Source organism: Calypte anna, chromosome Z (genome assembly GCF_003957555.1).
Source record: "Calypte anna isolate BGI_N300 chromosome Z, bCalAnn1_v1.p, whole genome shotgun sequence".
NCBI classification, from domain to species: domain Eukaryota; kingdom Metazoa; phylum Chordata; class Aves; order Apodiformes; family Trochilidae; genus Calypte; species Calypte anna.
In genome coordinates, this window is record NC_044274.1 from 19,125,182 (window position 1) to 19,150,458 (window position 25,277).

Genomic DNA, 25,277 nt, shown 5'->3' on the forward strand with positions numbered 1-25,277 from the left:
TAACAATATGCAGTTGCATTGTTCTCACTGAGGACTATGAAGGTTTAAATGAAAGAGACATAAATCTGCCAGTGCAATGAAGAGTTCTGACCAGTTGGTGCGAGAGCACCATCTGTCCCACTGGGATTAATGTTTCATCGCACTTTTCCAATCTTGTTTAATGCCAAACCCCACAAACTTACAACACAGAAAATATATGAAAAACAGAACCAAATCACTTATTTTACTAAAACTGCTCTTTATTTTGAGCTTATTGGTTTAATATTAGAAAAGATATTTTTGGTGGCACAGAGCCTCAGAATCAGCACCTTTGCATTTACAAACTACTGAGAATCTCTGTGAGTCTGTTTCCCTAATCCTGACCTTTAAATCACACAGAAATCCTTACTATTTCTTCCTGTTTTCTATGAAGGTTAAGCAGCATTTTGCTGCAACAAAATTGTGTGTTATGAGGTTTCCACTCACAAAATATATTTACAGCATATTCAACACTGATTAGTAATTTAATAATAAATGAAAACTAGAATGAAAATTCCAGAATAAGTATACAGTGCAGCTTTTGTGATGTGCTAGTCTTTCTTGGGTTTTGTTCATTTATGCTCCAGTTCACAAGAGCATCTTTAGTCCAAATTAATGAGATTTTGCTGTACATCATCTGTATTGTAGCAAGTTCTTTCAACTGACTGAGGCCAATGCAATGAGTTAATTTTCAGAGTCTGGTTTGGGAAGAGATTTCTCAAGCTCTTCTGAAGGATTAGGGTTCTTCTGGCTTCGGATAGCAGGTAGGACACAGCTTGGTTTCAGAGGCTCTCCTGATAGACCAGGCAATAGAGAATTGAGTGAATGATTCTGAGAATGTTCCCTTTTCTGGGATCTGGAGACCAGGGCTGGTGGGAGTATAACTGCACCAGTTCTTAGTGAATCTAAAGGCAAGGACTTAAACTTCTTAGCACCCTGAGATGGCAGCTGAACTAGAGGAAAAAGAAAAAGAGAGAGAGCACACAGAAAGTGAAAAGCACAACATTTTTAGAAATATATTTGCTACTTTTATTGAACTGTTGTTTGTCTTCTGTTCTGTGTACTCAAACCTGTGTTTGAAAAATGTGATCAAAATATGATTTAAGAATTGCTAAAGCCTGCCAGGGCTAATCTTTGACTGAAGAAAACTCTGTTGTTAAGTGATTTACTTTGTGTTTGATGATCAATAAGACTTGATAAACTCGAAGATTTACTTTTGACATTCAGAGAATCTGTAGTTTGTCTGAAGGAGACTTGTTCTGCTTGGAGGGATTTCCAGAGAACATTTTTTCATCAAAAAAAACCCCAAGCCAACAGGCTGACTGAAATAGAAATGTTTCATGGGAATATATTAATTTTAACAAAACACTTGTGGAAGAGTTTTTTGGGTAAATTCTGATCAAAATCCTAGAAAGATGAAATGGAATAAAATGGGCACCATGTCTACGTTGCTCTAGGCACAATCAATCATTAAGATAGGTCCATACATACTCTGCACGTCAGTGGCCACAAAAGTGGCTTTTAGCACACTAAGACTCACAGTGAAACACAAGAGCTACAGCAATTGTATGTCCTGTATCTGACAAAAGTCTTGTAAGAAACTGTGGATTTTGATTACCTCACACTCAGCAGTGTAACACCGTGTTTTAAAGTTAACATAGTTCTGTGTCTTCTCTATATTGAAATCCTCATTCATCCATGCTCTTTCATTCAGGCAACTCACTAATTTCCTGATTTTTTAAAAGGAGAATTCAAAACTTTAATTGTAGACCTGTTTTTCTTTGCCTTGAAATCTATGGTAAATTACATTAGCTTCTTTTAGTTTAATTTTCCATTTTACTCACAAACTCTTTGTATACAAACATTTCTTGTTTTTCAGTTTAGTCATATGAAGAGTTCCTGACTGGAGTTAACACCATCTCTGTTTTGGCTACAGAAACTTTCTTGCAATTTTTCACATTAATTTTTCCTTGGTTGCATTCTCATTGCATCTGCGATTTTGTTCCATCTGCATCAGTATAAATGAACTGATTTTTAGTAAAAATGACAGATCACATAATCAACTGCCATGAACTAAGTAACTACAGTAGTCAATGCACCTGTGAGAAGTTGGACCTTACAAGTCAATTTTGGTCTTTAAAAAACAAACCCCAAACCAAACTGAATTTTCAGCACACTTAAAAAACTCATAGGTAGAATAGTTTCTTGAGGGCTGTAGAATAAAAAGGCAAGAATAGAAGACTTAAGGAATTTCAAGTCAGTTAACCTAACCTAAAAAATCCAAAGTACCTAAAATCCTGCCCACAGCTGGTGTTTCTTAGAGGTAAATCTTTGAACCTATGAAGTTTGCCTTCTTCGCTGATCAGCAAACAACGTCAAATAGAGTAGCTGGGATACTGGTGGCATGAATGCAGGAGAAATGAAAAACTACATAGTTTAAATAAGGAAGCATTAATAACTGTCACAAAGTCTCATACAAAAAATAGGGTGAATCCACTACTATAATGGGGACACACTGGATGAAAAAAAGCAGTTCTCTGAGAACAGATTTACAATTCAAAATGACCTTGATAAATTGGAGAAACACTAAGAAATTCAGACAATAAAACTCAGGATGTCAAAAACCTCTGAACTTAGGGGAAAAAAAGAAACCCCAAACCAATGGAAGTCCAAATCTAAGATGGGGAATAACTGGCTAGGGAAGTAACAGTTAGGCAGGTAACCAAGGTCACTTATGGTGCCTGGGTCAGAAACATATTGAAGAAGTTCAGGCAGAAACTCTGCATCTTCCATGCCTCTGCAAAGAATAAGCACACCGAGGGACTTGCAAGCCCTTCCATCTCTGTAGATTTATGTAATGTATAATTAATGTCAGAAATTTGTCCTATTGAAAACAAATGTTATCTCTTTTAGAGATTTGCATCTGTGTATTTTTTACTATAAACATTATACAAAAGAGGCTGGAGTTCTTCTTGCTATATTCCTCTGTACCATGTGCCTCATACTAATTTCTTAATTTATTTCTCAGGACCAATAGTTATCTAAGACTTACCAGGTATCTATTTGGGGCAAAGAAATATCTTCGTAGACGGGATTAAAAAATTTGGTAGAGGTTTTTTTTTTTCATTTTTTTCTGCTAATTTCAGTAGAATGCATGTTGTGATGGTCTGAACAAACAGTGTTTATTCGAGCTGCCAGACTTTTAGCAATGTATTGTAATTCATGGGTCTTATTCATGGTTCATTCATTTTCAGAAATTCAGGAAATTACAATGAAATGAAAATGAAAAAAACCCCAAACAATCCAACAACCAAAAATATTAATAATTTGCTTTAATTCATAGTGAATTTGCATGTATCAGGCAGGGCTAACTCCAATGAACAGGCCCATTTGTTTCCTGTCACATGATAGAATGCTTGAGTTAATTTAAATTTTTGTTTGTAAACCAAATGCATATTGAAAGGCTCACTTGTTTCCCTTTTTGGAGCATAGGCATATGTCCATACATTCCAGGTTTACACCTCTGTAAAATATACGCAGGACACTTTATGTACTAGATAAGCCCTTAATGAGGGTTTAAGCAAAAACAGTGTAGTTTAATTTCACCCCCATGACCAGATAGCTATTACAAACCCATGCTCCTCCAAAGTAGAAAACAGCATCCTGACATGAGTGCTTCCCACTTAGTCTTACATGATATACTCATTTTAGGATATTCAGTAAGGATTTCAGAACTTGTGCATGGATGGATTTGAAATAATACATACAATGACTGGTATTACTATATATATTGAAACACAGAAGCCTAGACCCAGCACTGGGGTCTGTGAGAGACCCTTAAGGCTGGTTTCTACACATCCAAAATCTATATACAGCAAAATAACCAGTAATTATTCATGTTCAGAGTGCAGAGTCATCTACCAAAAGCAAGTGACTCTTGAGTTGCTGCTATTACAAACTGCAGAGGCAAGGATAAGGCTGTCGGGCAGGCATTGCCCAGGGAGTATGTACTGCAGCAAAAGGGATGGCTCTTAGATTCTCTTCCTTTTGCAAGCAGTGGACCGTGGAGTTATGGAGAGGATGATCTGTGTAATCTTTGGCTGTTAATTTGGGAAAGAAGAAACTTTAAATAATGATGAATAAAAGCACATGGAAACATTGTTAAAAAAATGCTAAATGACCTGTAGAAATAGAGGTCTTTTAAAATTATTTTTGTGTGTTAGTTTGTGGGGTTTTTTGTTTTTTTGTTGTGTTTTTGTTTTTGTTTTTTTTTTCTTTTTTGTGTCAACAAGTAATAGCCTCACTGTGGTTTCAGACCTTCTAAGCCACATGAGGAAGACAATGCAGCAGAGACTTATCTGGAAGTCTCATATTTGGAAACAATTTGGAAAACAATTCTGGCAGTGCATGAGCAGTGCATGATAGTTATAAGCCTGTTTTCCAAGGGTTCTTGGGAGACTCATGGGATGGGATAGACAGGTTGTGATGGAACCAGGGCAGCAGGATGCAGAGTAACAGAGACGCAAGGGCATGATGAGGATATTCAAGAAGTCATGTGAGGGACATCTTAGGGCCTAGAGAAATCTTGAGGGTGCCAGTTTATAACCTATGGTTTAAGTTACTATGTAACTATGTAACCTATGGTTTAAAGTCTAGAAGAGAAATATTTTTAGGGCTGGATGAAGGAGGAGTGGAATCCTGACTCTTAAACAATTATTTGGAAAGCTCCAGGATCAAATGTGTCATTTATGTTTAACAAAGAAGAAATGTAACCCAGTTTAGATTAGATAATTAACATTAGAAAAGCAAAGTTTTTTGCTTTTCTGCTACTGGCATGAACTGATGTGTGAGCAGCAATGGCACCTGGATAAATGTACTGAATTAGTCAATTAAACCATGATTATTAACTCAGATAATTTTTTTTTTATTTTAAATTTTATTAAGTTGTACAACTCAGGTTTTGGTAGGAGACTATAATGGAAATCCTGGCTATTGGTATGAGTTACTGAAAGAAAGATGAAAAAGTGATTATGAAATGATTCTGTTTTTAGGGTTTTGCTTACAACTCTATTTTAACAAGAAGACACAGAAAACATTAGTAGAAAGTTTAAAAATAGCAGACTTGGAGCTGAGGTTTTGAAAGAAGTTATATTACTTCCTCTGAGCTTAGATTACTTCCTCTGAGCAGACAGAGAATACCACCTCAATATTCCACATATCTCTGTTCTTCTTCTTCCTCACTTATTTACTATGCAACAGTAGTGCAGGATTCTGTATTCCCCCTACCCAGTCTGATATTCCCTATAAAGCTACCTCTGCTGTTTTGTTTTTAGTAATCTTGTTAAAGCTGTAGAACTGCTCCTGCAACTTGTAAGAGGTAATGACTCTTAAATCTAGCTCTGAAATGTCAAAATGGCAAACTGCACATCATCATCCAAAATACACTGGGAGATTTAGATTTAGTGAAGCACAAGAATGTCAAGGCACAACACTGCTTGGAGTAGGCTAGAATTTGTATGTAACACCCTGTTTCTGATGCCTGGGAAACTCACTAAGTTTGGACACTGACAGAGCTGTGGGAGCAGGGCAAGGCACTCCTTGATCTCTGGGACTTTGCTTCTAGTTGCCTTGGGAATGAGAAGCTGGCTGAAAGTGCAGAGGAAAAAAAAGGCTGTTGCTCTCTCAGTCCCTTTAGTTCCCATGTTATAGAAGCTACCCAAACCAGTAGCTGTCAGAATGAGATATATGTATGATTTGCATCCTCATGTGAAAGCTAGTCTATCCACTGTGCTTAAGACACAGAGAGATAGAATCCATTGTCATCAAAGTAAAATTCAGAAAATGACAAAGGTTTTTTTAAACATTTTGATCTTGTTCTAATCCTCTTCCCTCTAATTTTTGCTAGCAGGACAGAAAAACCAGTGTCATGGTATTCTTCTGCTTTCTGCAGGCGAATCATTCCTCATCCTGGCTTTCAACATGTACAAACTTTTTCTGCCAAGCAGACGACACTAAGCTGGGGGGGAGTGTGGATCAGCTGGAAGGCAGGAGGGCTCTGCAGAGGGACCTGGACAGACTGGAGAGTTGGGCTGATTCCAATGGGATGAGGTTCAACACAGACAAGTGCCGGGTCCTGCACTTTGGCCACAACAACCCCATGCAGCGCTACAGGCTGGGGACAGAGTGGCTGAGAGCAGCCAGGCAGAAAGGGACCTGGGAGTCTGGATTGACAGGAAGCTGAACATGAGCCAGCAGTGTGCCCAGGTGGCCAAGAAGGCCAATGGCATCCTGGCCTGTGTCAGGAACAGCGTCGCCAGCAGGTCCAAGGAAGTGTTTCTTACCCTGTACTCAGCGCTGGTGAGGCCACACCTCGAGTACTGTGTCCAGTTCTGGGCCCCCCAGTTTAGGAAGGATATCGAGGTCCTGGAGCGGGTCCAAAGGAGGGCAACCAGGCTGGTGAAGGGACTTGAACACAGACCCTATGAGGAGAGGCTGAGGGAGCTGGGGCTGTTCAGTCTGGAGAAGAGGAGGCTCAGGGGAGACCTCATCACTCTCTACAACTCCTTGAAAGGAGGTTGTAACCGGGTGGGGGTTGGCCTCTTTTCCCAGATGACTTTCAACAAGACAAGAGGGCATGGTCTTAAGTTGTGCCAGGGGAAGTTTAGGTTAGATATTAGGAAGAATTTCTTTACGGAGAGGGTGATCAGGCATTGGAATGGGCTGCCCAGGGAAGTAGTGGATTCTCCGTCCCTGGAGATATTTAAAAAGAGACTGAATGTGGCACTTAGTGCTATGGTCTGGTAACTGCAGTGGTAGTGGATCAAGGGTTGGACTTGATGATCTCTGAGGTCCCTTCCAACCCAGCCAATTCTATGATTCTATGATTGTATGAAACTCACATATGCAAACTTTTCCTGACATTAGGATGTCATTCATCTCTTTACATCCTGTAAGTCACCATGTTACATCACGGCCTGCTCCTCTGAAAAGCTACCAGAATCATACAGGCACATGCAACTGAGAGTGAAACAGAGGGATAAATCCCATTTCTGAAAATTCCGATCACCTCTAATCTGGAAAACAAATGGAATCAGTCTCTCCTTTGTATTGATGGCCACTTCTACTGGGCTAACTCTATGAAACTCATTGGAAAAAAGAGTTGTGACCAGCACCAAGTTCAGCTGGTTGTGTGCCAGTCACTAGTGGAATACCCCAGGTATATACTGGGACTAATACTATTTAATGTCTTCATTAATAGCTTGGGCAGTGGGGCAGAGTGCACCTCCTGCAAGTTTACAAATGATATAAAACTGGGAGGCATAGCTGATAAAACAGATGGGTGTGCTGCCACTCAGAGAGACCTTGACAGTCTGGAGAAATTGATGGACAAGACTCTTACAAAGGGAAATGTAAAGTCCTGCATCTGGGGAGGAGTAACTCCTTGCCCTTTCCCATGCTGAGGATCAAAAAGCTGAAAAGGAGCTTTTAAAAAAAAGTGACCTGGGGGATCTTGACAGACAAGATGACCATGAGCCAGCAATGTGCCCTAGATAGCATCCAAGGCTGCAACAGGAAAAGTATTACCAGCAGATTGTGAGAGGTAATCCTTCCCCTCTACTCATCACTGGCAAGACACATCTGGAGTGCTGTGCCCCAGGTTTGGGACCCCCAGTACATGAGAGACATGGACACACTGGAGCAAGTCCAATGATTAAGGGAATGGAGTGTCCAGCCTTAAAGGGGAGGCTGAAAGGCCTGGGACTGTCTAGCATTGAGAAGAGAAGGCAGCTCAAGGGATCTTGTCAGTATGCATAAATGCCTGACTGGGGGGAGCAGCAAAGAGGGAGCCAGACTCTGCTCAGTCATGTCCTATGAAGGGAAAAAGGTCACTGGGCACAAACAAGTAAGAAGAAAACTTTTAACTCTGAGGGTGATCAAATACTGGAACTGGTTGTATAAAGAAGTTTTGTACACCTCATCCATTGAAGTATTTAAACTCCGATCTTGAGCAACCTGTTGTAGGTGACCTCTAAATGGGCAGGGGGACTGGACTTGACAGTTTCTGGAGATGCCTTCCAACCTCAGCCATTCTAAGATGCTGTAAATAAGGAACATGAAACCTCTCTCAAGATCTCAGATAGCAGTGATGGAGGCACACAATATTATACTGTTACTGAGAGTTGCCTGCACTTACTTTTATGAGCACAGCGGTTGGGTATAGGAGGTAAGCTGTTCCACACAGGAGTAAGATTTTTTATTTTGGGTTGGTCTACAGACATTTGTTGAAAATTTTTACCTGTGAAAGACAAAGATCATCTGTTACCATATGAAAATATTGTAAATAATGTGGTGCATCTATGGCTTCTATTAAAAAAAAAAAAAGAAAAAAAAGAAAATATGTTGCTTATTCTCAAAAATATTTAATAACAAGAAACTGCTGACTGAAAACTGTTCCTTTTTTCTCTTTAATTTAAAAAGTAACTCATTTAATATAACCTTTATGTGAACCCTTATCAATTCCTCTCATATAATATAGTAATTGGTCTTAAAACCAGCGCAGTCCAGTAGCTAAGTCCATGTAAGAGTATTTGGACACTATACTTGTAGAAACATTCAGCTGGATTTGATTTCAGAATCAAAGCCTTAGTTTGCAAACTTTTCCAATAAAGTCTCAAAATTTCCAAGTACCAGAACACAAGTGGATTGCAGCTGCTTATTGGAAAATGAGAATGGTGTAAACTTGAGCATTGAGAGGGTTCTGCTGCAGATCAGAACATAGCAGAACTGGTAAAAGCTGATACTGATTCTTATTCAACTGTTTATGGCAATTTCATTTTTCACCAGGAAGAAGGTACCGGAAAATGAAAGGTTTATAGGCTAACTGGCATTTCTCTGGCTAGGATTAAAGCTAACTTTGGTCTAGTAGCATTAAAAAAAGACCATTTTAGATGATGTAATACATTCAATTACATTCATTACACATCAAATACTATTGCTCAACCACTGAATCAGCATTTTCCACAGATCTTTTTCCTGAGCTGATCTTATTTTGTGATGTTTGAGTGCCCCAGATTTTTTTTTACTATCCCCATATCTTAGGTGACCTTTGTAAGGAGTCCTGAGTTGTCTTGCCAAACAGCTGCTCATCCACCAGAGCACTGCAACATAGCTCACTGCGAATACCTTTAAAATACCAATGTATTTTACTTATGAAAATACCTATGTATTGCTGGGCTGTGCTAAATAAACCTACAGGAAAGTATTTGTAGAATAGTTTCCTTGAGGAGCCTAAAGGAGCTGCCAGGCCAGTTGACTGTAACTAACTGTGTTACTGACTAAAGAGATTCTGTTAGAAGGGAGCTGAAGTAGTATTTGTCAGACAAAAACCCATGTTATAGTGCAGCCTTCAGCTTAGCATTGCAAAGCAAGTAAAAGTGATGTTGGATCACTTTGCTGGCTCCCATGGGTAATGCTGATGAGGACTGGGCTAAAGCAATCTATTATGGATGAGCTGTGTCTAACAGAAGCAGACCTTGGTTTCCTTTTCCCATGTTTAGTCTTTATCTAAAGTAGTTTTCAACACTTCTCCAGGGTGATAAAAAAGTGGGTGTAAAAATTGGTAATTACATCTACTGTGCACAAAGAAATAAACGCATCAGTTCCAAAATAGCAGAGAATCCAGCCTGCTGCTCCCATTAGTAAAATTCAAGTTATATAATTTCTGTGATGCTTATGCTGAGGACTAATGGCTTATTATATATGTATGTACCATTATGGCTTTGGTGATGGGAGGTTGTTTTTTATATCAAGAGCTATATTTATTTCATAAATGGGGATGTCTGGCAGCAAAACAACAGTACAAAGCATAATCATCTTTGCAAGGATATTAATTCTTGGAAAAGAATCCTTGTTGTCTAGAAGTTATGGCATCAATACCACCAGAGAAAAAGTTGTTTTTTGTTTTTTTTTCTCTAAGAGATCATTGTCATATTTGTGGTGGCATTTATTTTTGAAGAAATGGACGGGAGGCAGTTTCATTATTATAAAATGCAGGACTGTTGTACATTTAATTTTCTTTACTGACATTTTCAGTGGATTGTTCTTTGGTAATTTTTTATTTTTTATATAATCTATTCAAGAAATTAGAAGGTACTGAACTCCCATAATAAAGCCTATAATAGGTGATACCTGTAATGAGGCATCACCTTACATCTGAAAGGTTAGTAATTTAAAAGATGACTTGGTGACAGAAGGACGGTTCAGCTGGCTAGAAAATGCTAAGAGCTGCCTCACATTGGAAACAGGATTTTGTTTACCCACATCACTTGAATTTCTCTATGGATGCTATTTTGCTTGTTGTGCTGGTTTTGGCTGGGACTGAGGTTATTTTCTTCACTGTAGCTACTATCAAGCTATGTTTTGGTTTGTGCTGTAAAAAATGCTGATAATACAGATATGTTTTAGTTACTGGTGAGCAGTGCTTACACTGATTCAACATGTTTTCTGCTTCTCACACTACCCCATCAGTGAGTAGGCTTTGGCTGCACAAGAAACTGGGAGGAAGCACAGATGGGACAGCTGACACCAACTAACCAAAGGCATATTCCCTACGATATGACATCATGTATATTTATATACCAGTATGTAAAGCTGGTAGAAGAAGAAAGAAGGGAAATAAATTTGGAGTGATGGCATTTGTCCTCCTAAGTAACCAGTATGTGTGAAGGAGCCCTGCTGCCATGAAGATAGCTGAACACTGCATGGCAACAGGAAGCAGTGCATTCCTTGTTTTGCTTTGCTTGCATGTGTGCCTTTTGCTTAACCTGTTAAACTGTATTTCAACCCACAAATTTTCCTGCTTTTATGCTTCTGATTCTCTGCCCCATCCCACTGTGGGGGAGTGAGTGGCTGACTGAGGCTTAGTTTTCCATGTTAAACCATGACAGCCTGCCTTGATGCCCAGTGTGAGGATCAAAGGGTTCAAGGTAACAATGTATTTTTAAAATGTGCTACATCTAACTCACAGCTGTTATTGCTGTTTAGCTATAAGTTGGCAGGCTTGCAATGGGGATTGCTTTCCTTACTCTAAACTAGAGCCTTGTGCTTATTAGTGGCTACTTTTTGCTTTTGCTTCTTATTGCACTGCTCTACTGCTGATGATCTAACACCATGACAGCAATGGCTTGGCAGATGGCCAGGGCATCATGGCTGTGTCTGTGCTGCTGTACTGGACAGGCTGGAACTCTGGTGTCAACCTGAGTCAAAAAGACAGTGACCTGTGGATGAGTCTATGCAGGAGCAGGACATTCCAAAGTGTGTGCAGCCATGGGTAAGCCCATGCTAGAGCAGGTGCATCACAAAGAGTCTGTGGCTGAAGTTATGTCTGTGCTGCAGCAGGTGTCCCTCTGAAGGGATTGTGGCCCAAGGGTAAGTACACCCTGAAGTACCAGTGGCTAATGATGAGTCCATGCTGCATCAGGTACACTCCGAAGAATTGGTGGCTGTGAGTGAGGTCATGATGGAGCATCTCAAAGCACTGGGGCGTGGATAAGCCCACAACAGAGCAGAACACCTCAGGAGTGACTAGCTATAGGTAAAGCCCTGTTGGAGCAAATTCACTCCTGAAGGGACTGTGGCTGTGGGTAAGGGCACATTGGAGCAGATATATTTCTGAAGGCATTGTGGCCCACGGAGAAGGCCATGCTGGAACAGGTGCACCTCAGAGTGACTATGGATAAGCCTATGCAGCAGCAGGTGTTCACTGAAGAGACTGTGGCTCATAAACAGGGCTTCACTTGGAGCAGGTATACCCCTGAGGGACTGCAGCCTGTGGGTATGTGCAACCCTGAGAAGGGCAAGAAAAGTTCATTACTATATTAAACCCTATGGTCAGGTCCAAAGGAACTAGAGGTAGAGATTTTAATGGAAAAACCTTAAAATCTTTGTTAACCACGATTTGAATTTGTTACAGGAGTAGCTATAGCAGCAACCACCCAAACCAGATGAGAACAAGCCTTACAAGAAGCAGTGTAAGGGCAGCAGTGACCTAACCTGGCTCTGGTGCTCAGTAACTCAGCAACACACCACCTGTCCTCACCTGAGTGACCACCATAACAGGTGGTGTCCAAAGTCATGGCCTAAATTTAAATTAACTCAGTGAACATTTGTAGGCATTTTACAAACATTTTACTGGGGTGGTCTATAGACTAAGGGAATGATACCTGTGTAAGGTATAAGGATGAGAAGGGTGGTGGGAGTTAATGAGGATGAATTCAATAGTGTGGGACCTTGCCATGGCATAAATTGTATGGAACAAGGGATGGAGCATGTGCTGGTTTCAACTAGACTAGGTTTAATTTTCTTCATAGTATGTACTATGGGTCAATATTTTTGATTTGTAATGGAAATAGTGTTGATGATACAGGGATGTTTTTATTATTACTAAGCAATGTTTAGACATAAATACAAAATGCTTCAGATTGTGAATGCCAGCTCAGTACTGTTGCTGCAAACACTCTTGCAATAGTGAGAATAGTTTCTGATAGTTTTTCTACTCTACCTTTTTTATTCCCAGTGGAGGGAAAGACAAAGTAGTTATCTTGAGAGAAACCAGTAGCATGAGTAAGAGGAGTCTCATTGCTACCCACAGCATCCTCTCCCATTTGTGTAAGTGCTAAGGCTCAGCTAGTAAATTGACTTACCTTTAATTTCCAGGAGCACAGAAAACAGGACAAAAAAGGCCCCAAAACTCCCCCCAAAAACCCTAATAACAAACAAACCAAACCAAACCAAACCAAACCAAACCCCCCGAAACTATGTACCAGCTGTCTTAGTAGCAATAAGCACAAAAATTAGCTGTTTTAATAAAAGCCACAGTCATGTAAGATGATCAACACTGTGTGTCAGCTAGGAAAATAATTTTTAAATTGAGTTCCTCTAGATTATTGATACCCATAATCCTGCTCTATTTAATGATTAGGAAATTACATGTAGTCCCAACAGTCATGACTTGAGAAATGGAGCATTAACACTTCCTTCAAAGACCAGATGTTGGCTTTTTTCCTCAGCTACCAAAAAACCAAAACCCAACAAAAAAAACAAAACCATGAGGAAAAATCTTTTCTTAGAGAGAGCTGCCTTCACAGTACTGTTGGCTAGGCTGAAGCCAGGCTTTACTTTACTTCTGATCCCTGTAAGTCCTGCAGGCACACGGCACTGGAGACCTGAAGCCCTAGAGCTAATAGAGTAAATGCAGTTCTAATTCACAGCAAGTCAGGTGGCTTTACAGGGACAGACTGATTTAAAACACACATAAGCATGGAAAGGAATAAGCAGATCTTATCGTGAAGAAATGCTAGGCAGTACCTGGGTTGTATTCCTATCAGACACACTGTCTCCCTACACACACACTCACTCCCTACACACTTCCACTACTTCAGTGTAAGTCCTTTTTGCCCACAGGAATCTATTGTTGGAAAGTTTTGTTAAAGGCAGCTGGTACACAGAGAACTGGGCTTAAAGCATATTCAGGATTTGTTATTCTATTTTCTGAGGGAGATAATAAGCTGTCGGAGACAAAAACTGTCAGAGATAAAATTACTTACACTTCCTTTGGACATGCAAAGACAGCTCCCATTGTAACAACTAGAAGACTCCCATAATTTGATATGATTTTGCCCCCAGTCTGCATGTAGACTGTTGGTCCTACACTGAGTCCCTGTATAGATTATAGAGCACAGAGTGGATGCAGAGGGTGTGTCCTGATTCAGCTGGTTGTAGCTTTTTGTCATGGGATGTTCACAGAATACCAACTGTCCCTCTGTCCAGAGCAAACAAGCATTTAACCATACAGAATTCTACAGTCTTAAAAAACCTCTATAAGCACTTTAAAATAATGTGGTAATTACTTCCACATCAAATGTATTCACAGCCCAGCTATTTTCACCAATAAATGTTTCCCCATAGCTGTGCTCAGGTTTGGTATATCCAGTCTGAGTTTATTCTCCCTCCTACTGCCAAAATGAGTGATCTCAAATGTCTCAACATTATTGTACCTTAGTATATCTAGGTTGTAAAGAAGTGGGTTTTCTTGTTTTCCACAAGTGAGCTGAACCTTGCAGAGTTCAGATAGAAAGTGGTGTGCTGGAGGAATCCTTGCTAGCCATGTGGGGTTTGGAGGTTTTATGGTTGAGTGAACAGCTGAAGAACGCACAGTAAAAAAAGTAGTGACACCTATTGATGAGATCTATCAAGCTTTCAGGAATGTGGCCTGATGCTCAGGAGTGAAGCTTTTTGAATAGCTCCTGTTTACCCTGAAAAATGTTTCAGCCCTTATTTGCACAACATAGAATGACCTTTCATTCTGAAATTGCAAATTCTACTTTCACTATTAGAGATGTGAACAAAGATTTTCTATTTTATAGATCACTTTCCTTATGAGTCAGTACAGCTTGCACTATCATGCAAGCTCAGGCAGTGACCTGACCTAACTGAGGATTCTTTCACTCCTCTTGCACTGGAGGATAACAGCTCATGTCTGTTGGGGTGAGGGTAAATTAACTTACTGTGTAATGTTTACTCCTTGTAATGGTGTACTGGTGATTTTGGGGATTACTTTTGCTTACTTAATTTTCAGTTGGATATTACAGTGGCTGGAAGGCATGCTATGTGTGTTTAATTTTGGCATGGGACTAATCCTGAGGGAGATGAAGTTGGAAACACTACTATGTTGAAGTAAACTCCAGCATGTAGGCCATCCAGAAAACAAAGTACTAGTATTGGATTCCAAACATTGCCAAACCCTGGTTTGAATTTACTTTAGAATTCTGATGCTCTGCTCCATTACTGCTGCAGTAGAGTTTCCAAACCACAACAGAGAAGCACTTAGTCCACCTCTGTAATATTAGCAATCTGAACTGAGTTTTGGAGAAGCCATAAGAACAGCACAGCAGACCAAAGAGATGGCAATCAGTATGAGATGAGTTGGAAGGGTTACATCCTGGACTCAGAATATTTAAGGGGAAAGTGGCATGGTGCAGAACTGTCCATCGAGGCAGACACGGACTCAGGTCCAGAAGCAGCTCTCAGCACAGTTAGAACATTAAGTTCAGTACTTTTCCCTTTCATATATATTTCCAGGATTAATGTGGATACAAGGCAGCAGTCATGGCAGTGGGTGCGCATGTGCAATTCCCAAAGCATGTATATAATCTGGAGGCTCTTATTGTGCTCAGATACTTTTCATGCTTCATAGCTACCTGAATTATTGCTTGCTTATCTTATCTACTCAAATCTCTTATTTTCCACACCTAAGCTCCCCAATTCAGCTGTCAGCTGATATTCTATCCATATGCTATGATTACTATCACATACAGAGAAGAAATTGAAAAAGATATTAAAGAAATGTCATACGTCAGACACACCTATTTTTTCTCAATCAGCTTGCCACATCAGAAGGCATTATAGAATTTGGGAGATAGAGAAGCAAGAAATTACCTGATGGAGAACTGGGAAGTGAGGGAAGGCAGGGAGGGCACAAAAGCACATGGTGAGATTTATCAGAATTTAAGCCATTTATCAGTTTGTCTGAAGGATTCTTTGTACAGACTTTGTAGGAAAATATTTGGTTAGAGTCTGTGTTCCAAGGATCATCCAACAAAGCCTGGCAACTGCTTCTGTGGTCCAGCAAGTTGTGTTCACTCCTACTCTTTTGAGACTTGTGAGCAAAATGGTGGGTGCTGATTCTGGAGGTTGTGCTCTGGGAAGCAGTTAGGAAGGAACTGCCCACAGTAATTGGGGGAAGGCTCTGGGTTCTGATGGCCAGGAGTCCCTGACACTCTGGTTGCTTCTTTTCTGGTATGAGGTACTTTGTGTCTGTGCTCCTTCTTTTAAAGTCAGTGGTGGTCACATATTTGTCTGAAATGTCTTTGCAGTTTGTGTCCATAATGCAATCAAAAGTGGCGATGATGTCATCTACTTCTGAGGTCTCTTCTCTAGGATATCTGTCTCTGCTTCTCTCCTTCTGAACAGTTTTCTGATCATCTTTCTTCTTTTTGCAGGAGAAAATATAGTTCAGCATACGTAATCGTCCTTCTTTCTTTAGGGGAGGAAACTGATGAATGGGCTCTGATCTACTGGAAGTAGAAATCAAAATGTGTTGTCACTATTGCCAAATGATACTTCTGGTGTTAGCCCATTAAATTGAGTATTTATGATTCATATATTTACAGTGGTGGTTCAAGGAGGCAGAAAATGAGGATCCCCCATTTGTAATTAACAAAGAATGAAAATGATACTGTGTTATTTCACTCTTTCTTATGGGGTTTATTTCCTTATGCTCATCTTAGGCTGAGTGCAGCTATCAGGAAAAAAACCCAAACAAACTTTTCTGGCTTCAGCATCTACCAGCTGCAGGATCATTATTCTTAATGGTGAGACAAGGTCCAAAAATAACAAGAACATACTGGGCTCTTTAAAACCAAGTGGCCTTTGTATTATGTCGTATTTGGAAAAATAGAATTTCAAACAGCACACTAACACTAGCACTGTAGCTAACACTGTAACTAAGGCACATTTCTCTCCTTTTCCTTTTCCTTTTCCTTTTCCTTTTCCTTTTGCTTTTCCTTTTCCTTTTCCTTTTCCTTTTCCTTTTCCTTTTCCTTTTCCTTTTCCTTTTCCTTTTTCTTTTCCTTTTCCTTTTCCTTTTCCTTTTCCTTTTCCTTTTCCTTTTCCTTCTCCTTCTCCTTCTCCTTCTCCTTCTCCTTCTCCTTCTCCTTCTCCTTCTCCTTCTCCTTCTCCTTCTCCTTCTCCTTTTCCTTCTCCTTTTCCTTCTCCTTTTCCTTTTCCTTCTCCCGTTCACTTTTCCTTTCCTTTTCCCTTTCCCTTTCCCCTCACCCTCCCTCTTAATTTCTCTTTCTCCGTTCCTTTTTCCTCTCTCCTCTTTACCCAATGCTTTTTTTTTCCCTTTTCCTCTCCCTCTCCCCTTTCCCTTGCCTTGCCTGTACTAAAGAGGCCCAGCACAGGTTCAGAAGATGTATCAATTTTATTACCTACAGTGCTGTTGTGATAGAGGTTTTTAGATGACATTTTGACTAATCAACATTTCAGACCTCCCACTGGCAGAGAGCAGGAGGAGGAGAAGAAAAAGTAAAGTTACTCATGTTTCAAAATTTGTAACAGAGAAAATAATGACTGCTGGAAAGGAGGGAAAAACACAAAGAAATGTGATGATGTCTTTGTACATGCATGCTCATTTAGCAAAGTTCAAGAACTTAAATGGATTAAATGACAGCTGCTGAAACATGAGAAATACAAAGAGAGAGATTATTAGCAAGGATAAAAGAATTATATTTTTCAACAGACAAAAACCTCAGAGTATGAAGAGGCAATCAAGGTACAGAACTAGAGAAGGATAGGAAAGCATTCCCAAACCCTTACCCCGAGGACAAAAACTTGAAATTTATGTTATTGTTTATCTGGCAAAGCTGCTTTTCTGCTCAGTCCCTCTGTCTGATTGCGTGAATACACAGCTAGTGCATAGAGACTTCAAGAAAGTGGAAGGCATGTATCTGATGGCTGAAATTATTATGCAAGATCAATTTTCTGCATGTAGATGGATGAGAGCTATAGTCATATCTTCTTGGTTCAGAAGCCTCATTGATCAAGGGACTAGCACTTTAACTGCAGATGACTAATTCTAATGATGCTGTTTTGGTAGAAAACTTGAGTTAAGTATTGCATATGAACCAAGAAGACATCAGCTAGAGTTCAAACCCTTTGGTAACACAGAAAATGAATTTTTTTTTTTTCTAGTCAGTGGCAACTTGTGAGCTTTACCTGCTCTCCCGAGACAGCAGCTTTACACATCCTGTGTGCCCACAGTACATTGCATATGTCAGAGGAGTGTTTTCATTGATGTCTCGAGGGCTGCTGTCTATCCCAAGCTCTAGCAGTGCCTGCACACAGTCAGCTTTCCCTGCTGCTGCAGCCCAGTGCAAAGGTGTCCTACAGACAAAGGGGAGTCTATTAAAATAGATTAATAAATATACTACCAAAACTATTAATGACACAATGAGGTGTGCTCCTATACTACTCATCCAGACGGATGACATCCATTTTAAGGAATTCTCCAGCAACTTAGCCCACACTGATGAGCTTCTAATGGTGGTAATAAGGCCATGGACTGGCCACATCTATCTATATGCATATATTTATCTGCAGATAAGGTAGATAGGGCTGTAGGATGCACCACCCCCACCCCTGTGCCCCCTCCACTACATAAAAGCATCTTTGCTGCTGCTGTAGATACAGAGTGGGAGAAGCACCTAAATTTTTCAGAGCATAATTTGAAAAAAATCTTTGATAACATCCACCGCATTGGACAAACTCTTCTCATCTTTACAGCAAATATTATTAGCAATTGGCAGCTCAGGGCTCGCCAGGAGGGTAATAGGAAAAGAAGCCTCCTACACATGAATGAGAAGGACTGTACACATCTACCAGATTGTCATTGCCCCTTTGCCTATTTCTGTGTTCTTTGGTGGGCACAGACTAGAACAGATATAATTGCCTTGAATCTGTACAGAAGAATCAAACTGATATTATTCTTGGCAGAAGATTTGCATCTTGACTTTGGAAACTTTTGTCTAGGTTCCAAATTGTAGTATTTCGCTCTTGTGAAAAATCTGAAAGCACAGAGAACACCAAAAGAAAACAGGGCAACTCACTTTTCTTTTCTTGTTTCTTTGGAATCCCCATGATTTCAGATGGGTATAGTCAGAAACATAATAGAATGGAAATGGAAATCTACTCTGTGTGTACAGTGAACAGCTTATTTTTTCCTCTCTTCAAGTATAATATCCTCTACGGAAATATCTGAGAATGTGTAACAGCAGGTCATGTCTTACTGAGCTCTTAAGTGCAGTTAAGCTCTTCCCTTCACCCGTCTTTCCATAGAAGCACAGACACTCAGTTACATTTTACTGACATTAAGAAACTTCTCCAGAACCCTGCTGTTTTAATTCTTTCCCGCTTTATTGCACTTTTCCATGAAGAATGGTATTATTTTAAGTATCTGGAAGGTTAACCCAGGAAAACTTTGGCTTTTGCTCCATTGAGCAGGATAGTCAGTATGAACAGTCAGTTGGTTCTCTATGCATTAAATAAATTCCACAAAGTTCCAAGAGAGGCAGGTGTGGGTTGAAAAAGAGGAAAGAAGATGACTCTTCTGCACTTATGATACAGGGATTTCATCATGAAAAAAATCATATGCCTTTTTGGGATGGAAGAGAAGGTCCCCTTATCCTATAGGAATACTGTATTAACATTTTAAATGTAACAAGGGAACACTGCCATTTCTTAAATACAAACAGCAGCAGAATTCTAGTGTCAAGTTCTATGATCTTGTTCTATTGTTTTGAAAAGAATGGTAATTTTTGATTGAAAGATGTTAAGTCAAGTGGTGACAAAGTCCTTTCATACATAATCTTATTGTTTCCTACCAGAAACACAAAGTCATGCAACATTCCTTCTAGTCAGGCATTGTACTAGATGTGATACATATGTAGCTGGACTGCTCTGCAGTGTTTCTGAGCAAGCACAATTCTAAGTGCAGTTCATTAACTAGGCCATGGCCTGTGAAACAGGAAACGTGTTTATAGAACCAACAGAGGTAGTCTGATGTTAATAGAAAGGAAGCAGCAATTTCAGTTTCAAAATTTCCATGGTTACCTGTCATCCACATCAAGGGCCTGCAGGTTGCACTCTGGGACTTTAGCCAGCTCACTGATAATATCACTGTAGCCTGCAGCAGCAGCAATGTGCATACATGTTTTGCCACTCTCGTCATCGTAGTTTATTATTGATGGTCCCTGGTAGTGGTTCAGAATGATGGAACACAGAATCCTGTTGCCACTCTGGAAGGAAATTCAGAGAATAAAAGGATTTTTACAATGGAGTTCACACCAAATGCATTTTCTCTGCTAGAGAAGGCTAAATACAATAATGGTATTTTGTTTTGTGTATAACAGACTCCCCAGGTAGGAAAGCCAAAAGCTTCCAATCCCCTGCTGGGAATTGGGGTTGCTTGATAAATTTCCTAGAACACTTTGAGCACTGGAAAAATAATAAATAATGTACCACTGCAAATATATTCAAAGGTTACAGAGTGTAAATTGCTCAACAACTTTCTCGGAATTAACTTGGGGATTTTGCTATTTTGCTAAGTCAGAGTACAGAAAGATATGAGTCCAGATTTTCTCACAGAAATTTAGGATTGGAAAAGACCTCAGAAGATCAACCTAATTCTGTAAGCCTGTCCATGTATACCTAGAAAAGCCATGTCAAATACTTGGGGTTCTGGAAAACTTGGAAAACTAACTCTGGTCAACTACTTTGCTCTCGTACTTCTGTGTCTTAAAAGAAGCTTTACTTTGTCCTCTAACCTGCAAATGAAATCCAACATTTTATATCCTAACTTGGAGAAAATAGAGAATAAGAATTAATGGACTTTATACATAGAAATACAGGGCTAAAAAGCTCTTTCTAGATCTTCAGTTCAGTCCCTGCAATCTCACTTGCAGCTATGTTACATCATCCCTTTCATAAACCATCCATTAAAAACAGTTTTGTTTTTTGTCCCCATTACTCCCAAAGGAAGGCAGTTAAAGAACATATTTGCATAATGATTAGTACCTCTAACCTCTATTCATAGTCATGGCTGATTTATGTCCCTTTGTTTCTCTTACAGCATTATTATTTAGATTAAATACTTGTTTTCACTACCTGGGATTTGTTCTTCATATATATGTGCAGACAATCATCAAATCCCTTCTAAACTGCTCTCTTACTGCTCTAATCAATAGTGGTCTTTTACATTTTGTTTGTAAAATATGCTATCTATTTTTCTCATCAACCTACTAACCCTTTTCTTTTTGTATTTTAGTTGTGTATGCCTGAAAAGATGTGGTGTACCAAGTCATACACAGGTGTTTGTACATTGACACTATCTCTTCTCAATTTGTGTTAGAAATACCTCTTTTTGTATATCAAAGAACAACATTTGCCTTATTCACAGCTGTGTCTCATTAGAAGTTCCCAATAATTTTGGAATAACCATTTACACCTTGGTACTTCTCTTTCATAGTAATTTCCAAACACAGAGTTTCTGGTTTCTTGAAGGACCTTCTGTTATTAGGACCCAAGTACATGACTTAAATGTTTTATCCTATTCAATTTTATCCCATTTGTATCACTTTAGATGCGAAGGTGATCCAGCTGCTTCTGTACATAATTTCTCTTCTCTCATAATTTCTATTAATGTCTTCCAGTTTTTTGTTATGTGCAGATTTTGTCGGAAAGCCCCTCTATTTTATGCCAAGTTAACATGAAAATATTAAGCAAGATAGATTTCAATCCTTATGCCTAATTTCAGTTTCAGTTTATTCCTAAAATCTATCAAAATAATGTTGAATTTCATACTGGCCCATGAAGCACTTGGTCTTCCTCTGATTTGCTTATAGCTGTGGGTTATATATGTGTTCTGCAGTTTATGACCTCATTATGGAAAAAACATAAATACACTTGTGATAAAATCGTGGCTGGAATATCTGTGAGATGTACACCTCTAAAAATTGTTTGAACTCTCCTGAATGTGGCTGATAGAGAATATAAGAGGTACGATACAAGACCCTTGGTTGATTTCGATTGCTTTAATCCTTGTTCTCCCCCACTGGGACATCCTAGCTTTGGATTGATTTCTGCATCAATTATAGCAGGTTGTGCTCATATAAATGGTGCTACAGATGGCATCCAGTGTGATTAAAATATCAGGTACTGCTCAAACCAGAAAGGGACAAAGAATCGGACTTGTTATTATCCCTCTATTCATGACCTGCTTAACAAGCTTTCTGTACTATGTGATGAACTTTACCTTGTTGGCAACTTTCCAGCACTTCTGTGTTTTACTACATGCTAGTAAACAGATTAGTGGACATTCAAACATACTATATCCAATAGCTTCTTATTTGAGGAAACAATAATTGCTTTGAAGATGGCCATGAAAATTCTGTCTTGCTTTAACAATTCAATCAAATTGTTAATTATATTTTCTAAACAATCAAAGGATATTTCCTAATATTTTGAACCTTTTGCTGAACGAGATCTCAGGACAGCTCTTCTGGCTTTCCAGATCTCTCTTCTTAGGAATGCCTTCTTAACTTTACATTCATCTTGTTTTTTTTAAAGCTGCACACAAAATTCTCCTAAAATGCTTACACTGCCCTTATTGTTAGATTGATAGCTTTGAGCTGCAGTCGCCAAAAACAGTCTTTCTGTGGTAAATTTACCATGGACCACAGTACGATTGTTAGATCAGGATGTTCAGTGGCAAATTTACCATACAAAAATTACATGTTTTTGTAACCTTACTGTATGTATCCCTTCTCATGCTCAAATTCTTTTCAGTACCATTTGAAGAGATTGTTGTTTTCACTACATCTTTCCATATAATTGTGCAGGGCTCCCCCCACACTTTTCTTTACAATTCTGTCCCATCTCACTCCTCTATTTGCTTCCATCCATTATTAATTCTCCTCAGTGAGATTTTCTTTCTAAGATCATTCATCTAAATTAAACTTCATGAAGAGGTGTCCTGCAACCCTTGATGAGCCCTTGCTCATGAGCCCTTGCAAGCAAAACTCTCCTTGTGATTTGGAAGATTTTGTCTGCAATTTGTGTCATCTCCAGCCAGCTGCAAACAACAAACTCACTATCAGGGTCAGTGGATCTCACTTTTACTTAACTACAATTCTGTTTCCTTTATGTTGATTACTAAAATCCCAGCTTCTGGTAGTTCCATCTCTCAGTGCTTTTAAAATAAGAAAATAATTCTTCAGCAAGTATCCACTGGATTGAGTGTTCCATGTTTGGAACACTTTTCTAGTTTTGACACTTTTTTCACCTCTGTCTACTTAATTTGTCCTCATTGTTACTACAGCCATTGTTATTATACTTCAGCCCTTTTCATGTCCAGCTGACATGTAAAACAATAAATTTACTTGGAAGTTTATTGACACTCATGTAATATTTTACTGTAAGATTTGGATGCCAAAGGGAAGAATCACGTGAATGAAGTCTGCTAAGCTGGCTTGTGCCCACCAGTAAGGTAGAGGTGGGAAGGGGAGAGAGAGGGAAAAGCATTTGGCTGTTTTGAGAAAACCTTGACAAAGTATTTCTCTTCCACGTGAATGTCTCTGCAAATAATGTGGCTAGGTTGTATTAATTCTCCTGTATTTTCTATCTCTTTGTATAAGCATGCAGTTTAAAACCTTCCTGTATGAGGCTGCACCTTGAGTACTGGGTGCAGTTTAGGGCATTGGAGTATGGGAAGGATATCAAGGTGCTGGAGAGGGTGTAGAGAAGGAATGGGAGCCAGGCAGGTTAGGGGTCTGGACAACAGGTCTCATGAGAAGCTGAGGGAGTTGTGCCTATTCAGCCTGGAGAAGAGGAAGTTGAGGGGGAGACCTTACTGCTCTCTACAGCTACCTGAAAGGAGCTGTAGAAAGATGGGGATTGGTCTCTTCTCCTTAGTGGCTAGCAATGGGACAAGAGGAGATGGGTTCAAGTTTCACCAGGGGAGGTTCAGATTGGATATTAGGAAAAAATTCTTCATTGAAAGAATGACAAAAAGTTGGAACAAGTTGCCCAGGGAGGTGGTGGAGTCTCCATCCCTGGGGGTGTTAAAAAAAAAAAAAAAAAAAAAAAAAAAAAAAAAAAAAAAAAAAAGGTGGATATGGTGCTTTGGGACATGGTTTAGTGGTTATGCTGATGTTGGACTGATGATTATGATCCTAAATGTCCTTTCCAATCATTATGATACTGTGATTCTATACCTATAGCCAGCTTTGCTGGATGGAAATTCCTCACTAGCAGCTCTTGATGTTGCTTCTTATCACCAGCTTTGCACTTTAGGGTTGTTTGAGTCTTCTCTTCTACATTCCTTCCTTTTTCAACTGTGATTCAAAAGCTTTGATGTTCTCCTTCTCCTCTGATGATGAATGGCTTGACATCTTAACCATTACTGCACTCCTCTCTGTAGCAACAAGGAAATAATATTCCCATTGCAGTAGTATGGGCGGTAGTTTACTTTTATAAAGAGGAACAACAAATTACAATAGATTAAATAAAATTTGCATCAGTACTTACTGGAAACCAACTTTGTGCATCATTGGGTGCTGTTTGAGTTTTATGTTACAGAATGCTGGCTGGTCTCCCAACCCTTTTATCTTTCCTCTCACCCTTCACCAGTAGACATAACATTTGTTAATATGAAATTAACTGTAACACCAAGATGGATCTTTTTCACCTTTGCTGAAATAAATAAACATGATCCATTTCAAGTATTTGTTGAGCAACTCATAGCAAATTTGAAAAAATCGAGAATGTCAAATGCAAGAGCAGAGGCATAATGCATCTCCTCCATCTCTGCAGGAAATAAAGTTCAGTGAAAAATGCTGATAAAGCTGGCAGCTTGCGTTGCTGAAGGGTTTTGCACACATGGAAACTTTCTCCCACTGTTAAGGATTCCCACCTCTGTACCCTAGACTAGGGAAAGCTGAGGAGCTGAAGCATGTTCAGTCTACCTCCACTGCTGCCATGCCCTGGCTGCCATGCCCTGGCTGCCAGATGGCTGTGCTGGCAGTGGAGAAACAGGGAAAAATTTCAGAGTACACTGTGGTTTCTCTTCCCTCAGGGGACAGAGACAACTGGGCTGAGGAAAGGAACAATCTGTAATACCACCTTCAGCTTTCTTCCTGCCAGGGAAAATTTGCCAGAAGTTGCCTGGATGCAGCCCAGACATTTCACAGGATGTGTTTCTGATGGCAAACCAATATAAATTAACAACAACTCTACTGACGCCACTGTAGTTATATTGGTGAGACTCAGCCAGCTCTGAAAGAAGCTCATTTGTTTTCTCCAGACCCTAATGCTTCAGCCTCAGACACCCACTGAGTCAGTGTCTATTGCAGACTCAGAGAGCGACCCAGCTTGGCTTGACATTGTGGTTGGTACTCTTGGAAAGAGAATGCATTGTTGTTGTACAGCATACTTTGTCCTGTGGTCCTTGGAGCACGCTGCCTCTGGTACAATGAGGGGACATAGTGTTTTTAACGTATTTATCCTCTCAGCAGCATTAGTGGGTGTTGGAAAAAGCTACTAAATTACAAAGGCAGTCATGAAGGAATACCTCTATGGATATCACA

The 25,277-nt window shown here is 39.6% G+C and overlaps 1 protein-coding gene across 6 annotated transcripts in view; it reads right to left on the bottom strand.

Annotated features, from left to right (window-relative positions):
- Nucleotides 1–235: 235 nt before the first annotated feature.
- The window catches only part of ANKRD55 (ankyrin repeat domain 55), a 48,332-nt gene continuing 23,290 nt past the window's right edge, over nt 236–25,277 (bottom strand). For 2 of the 6 annotated variants that reach the window (XM_030467829.1, XM_030467826.1), the window contains 5 exons: nt 19,747–19,931; nt 17,854–18,021; nt 15,514–16,151; nt 8,213–8,314; nt 236–971 (listed from right to left, as the gene is read on the bottom strand). In XM_030467829.1, coding sequence (XP_030323689.1) covers nt 703–971; nt 8,213–8,314; nt 15,514–16,151; nt 17,854–18,021; nt 19,747–19,931 — 1,362 coding nt within the window. In that variant the 3' untranslated portion in view covers nt 236–702. The remainder of the gene's footprint in view (nt 972–8,212; nt 8,315–15,513; nt 16,152–17,853; nt 18,022–19,746; nt 19,932–25,277) is intronic. The other 4 variants (XM_030467828.1, XM_030467832.1, XM_030467831.1 and 1 more) reach the window with 4 other exon arrangements.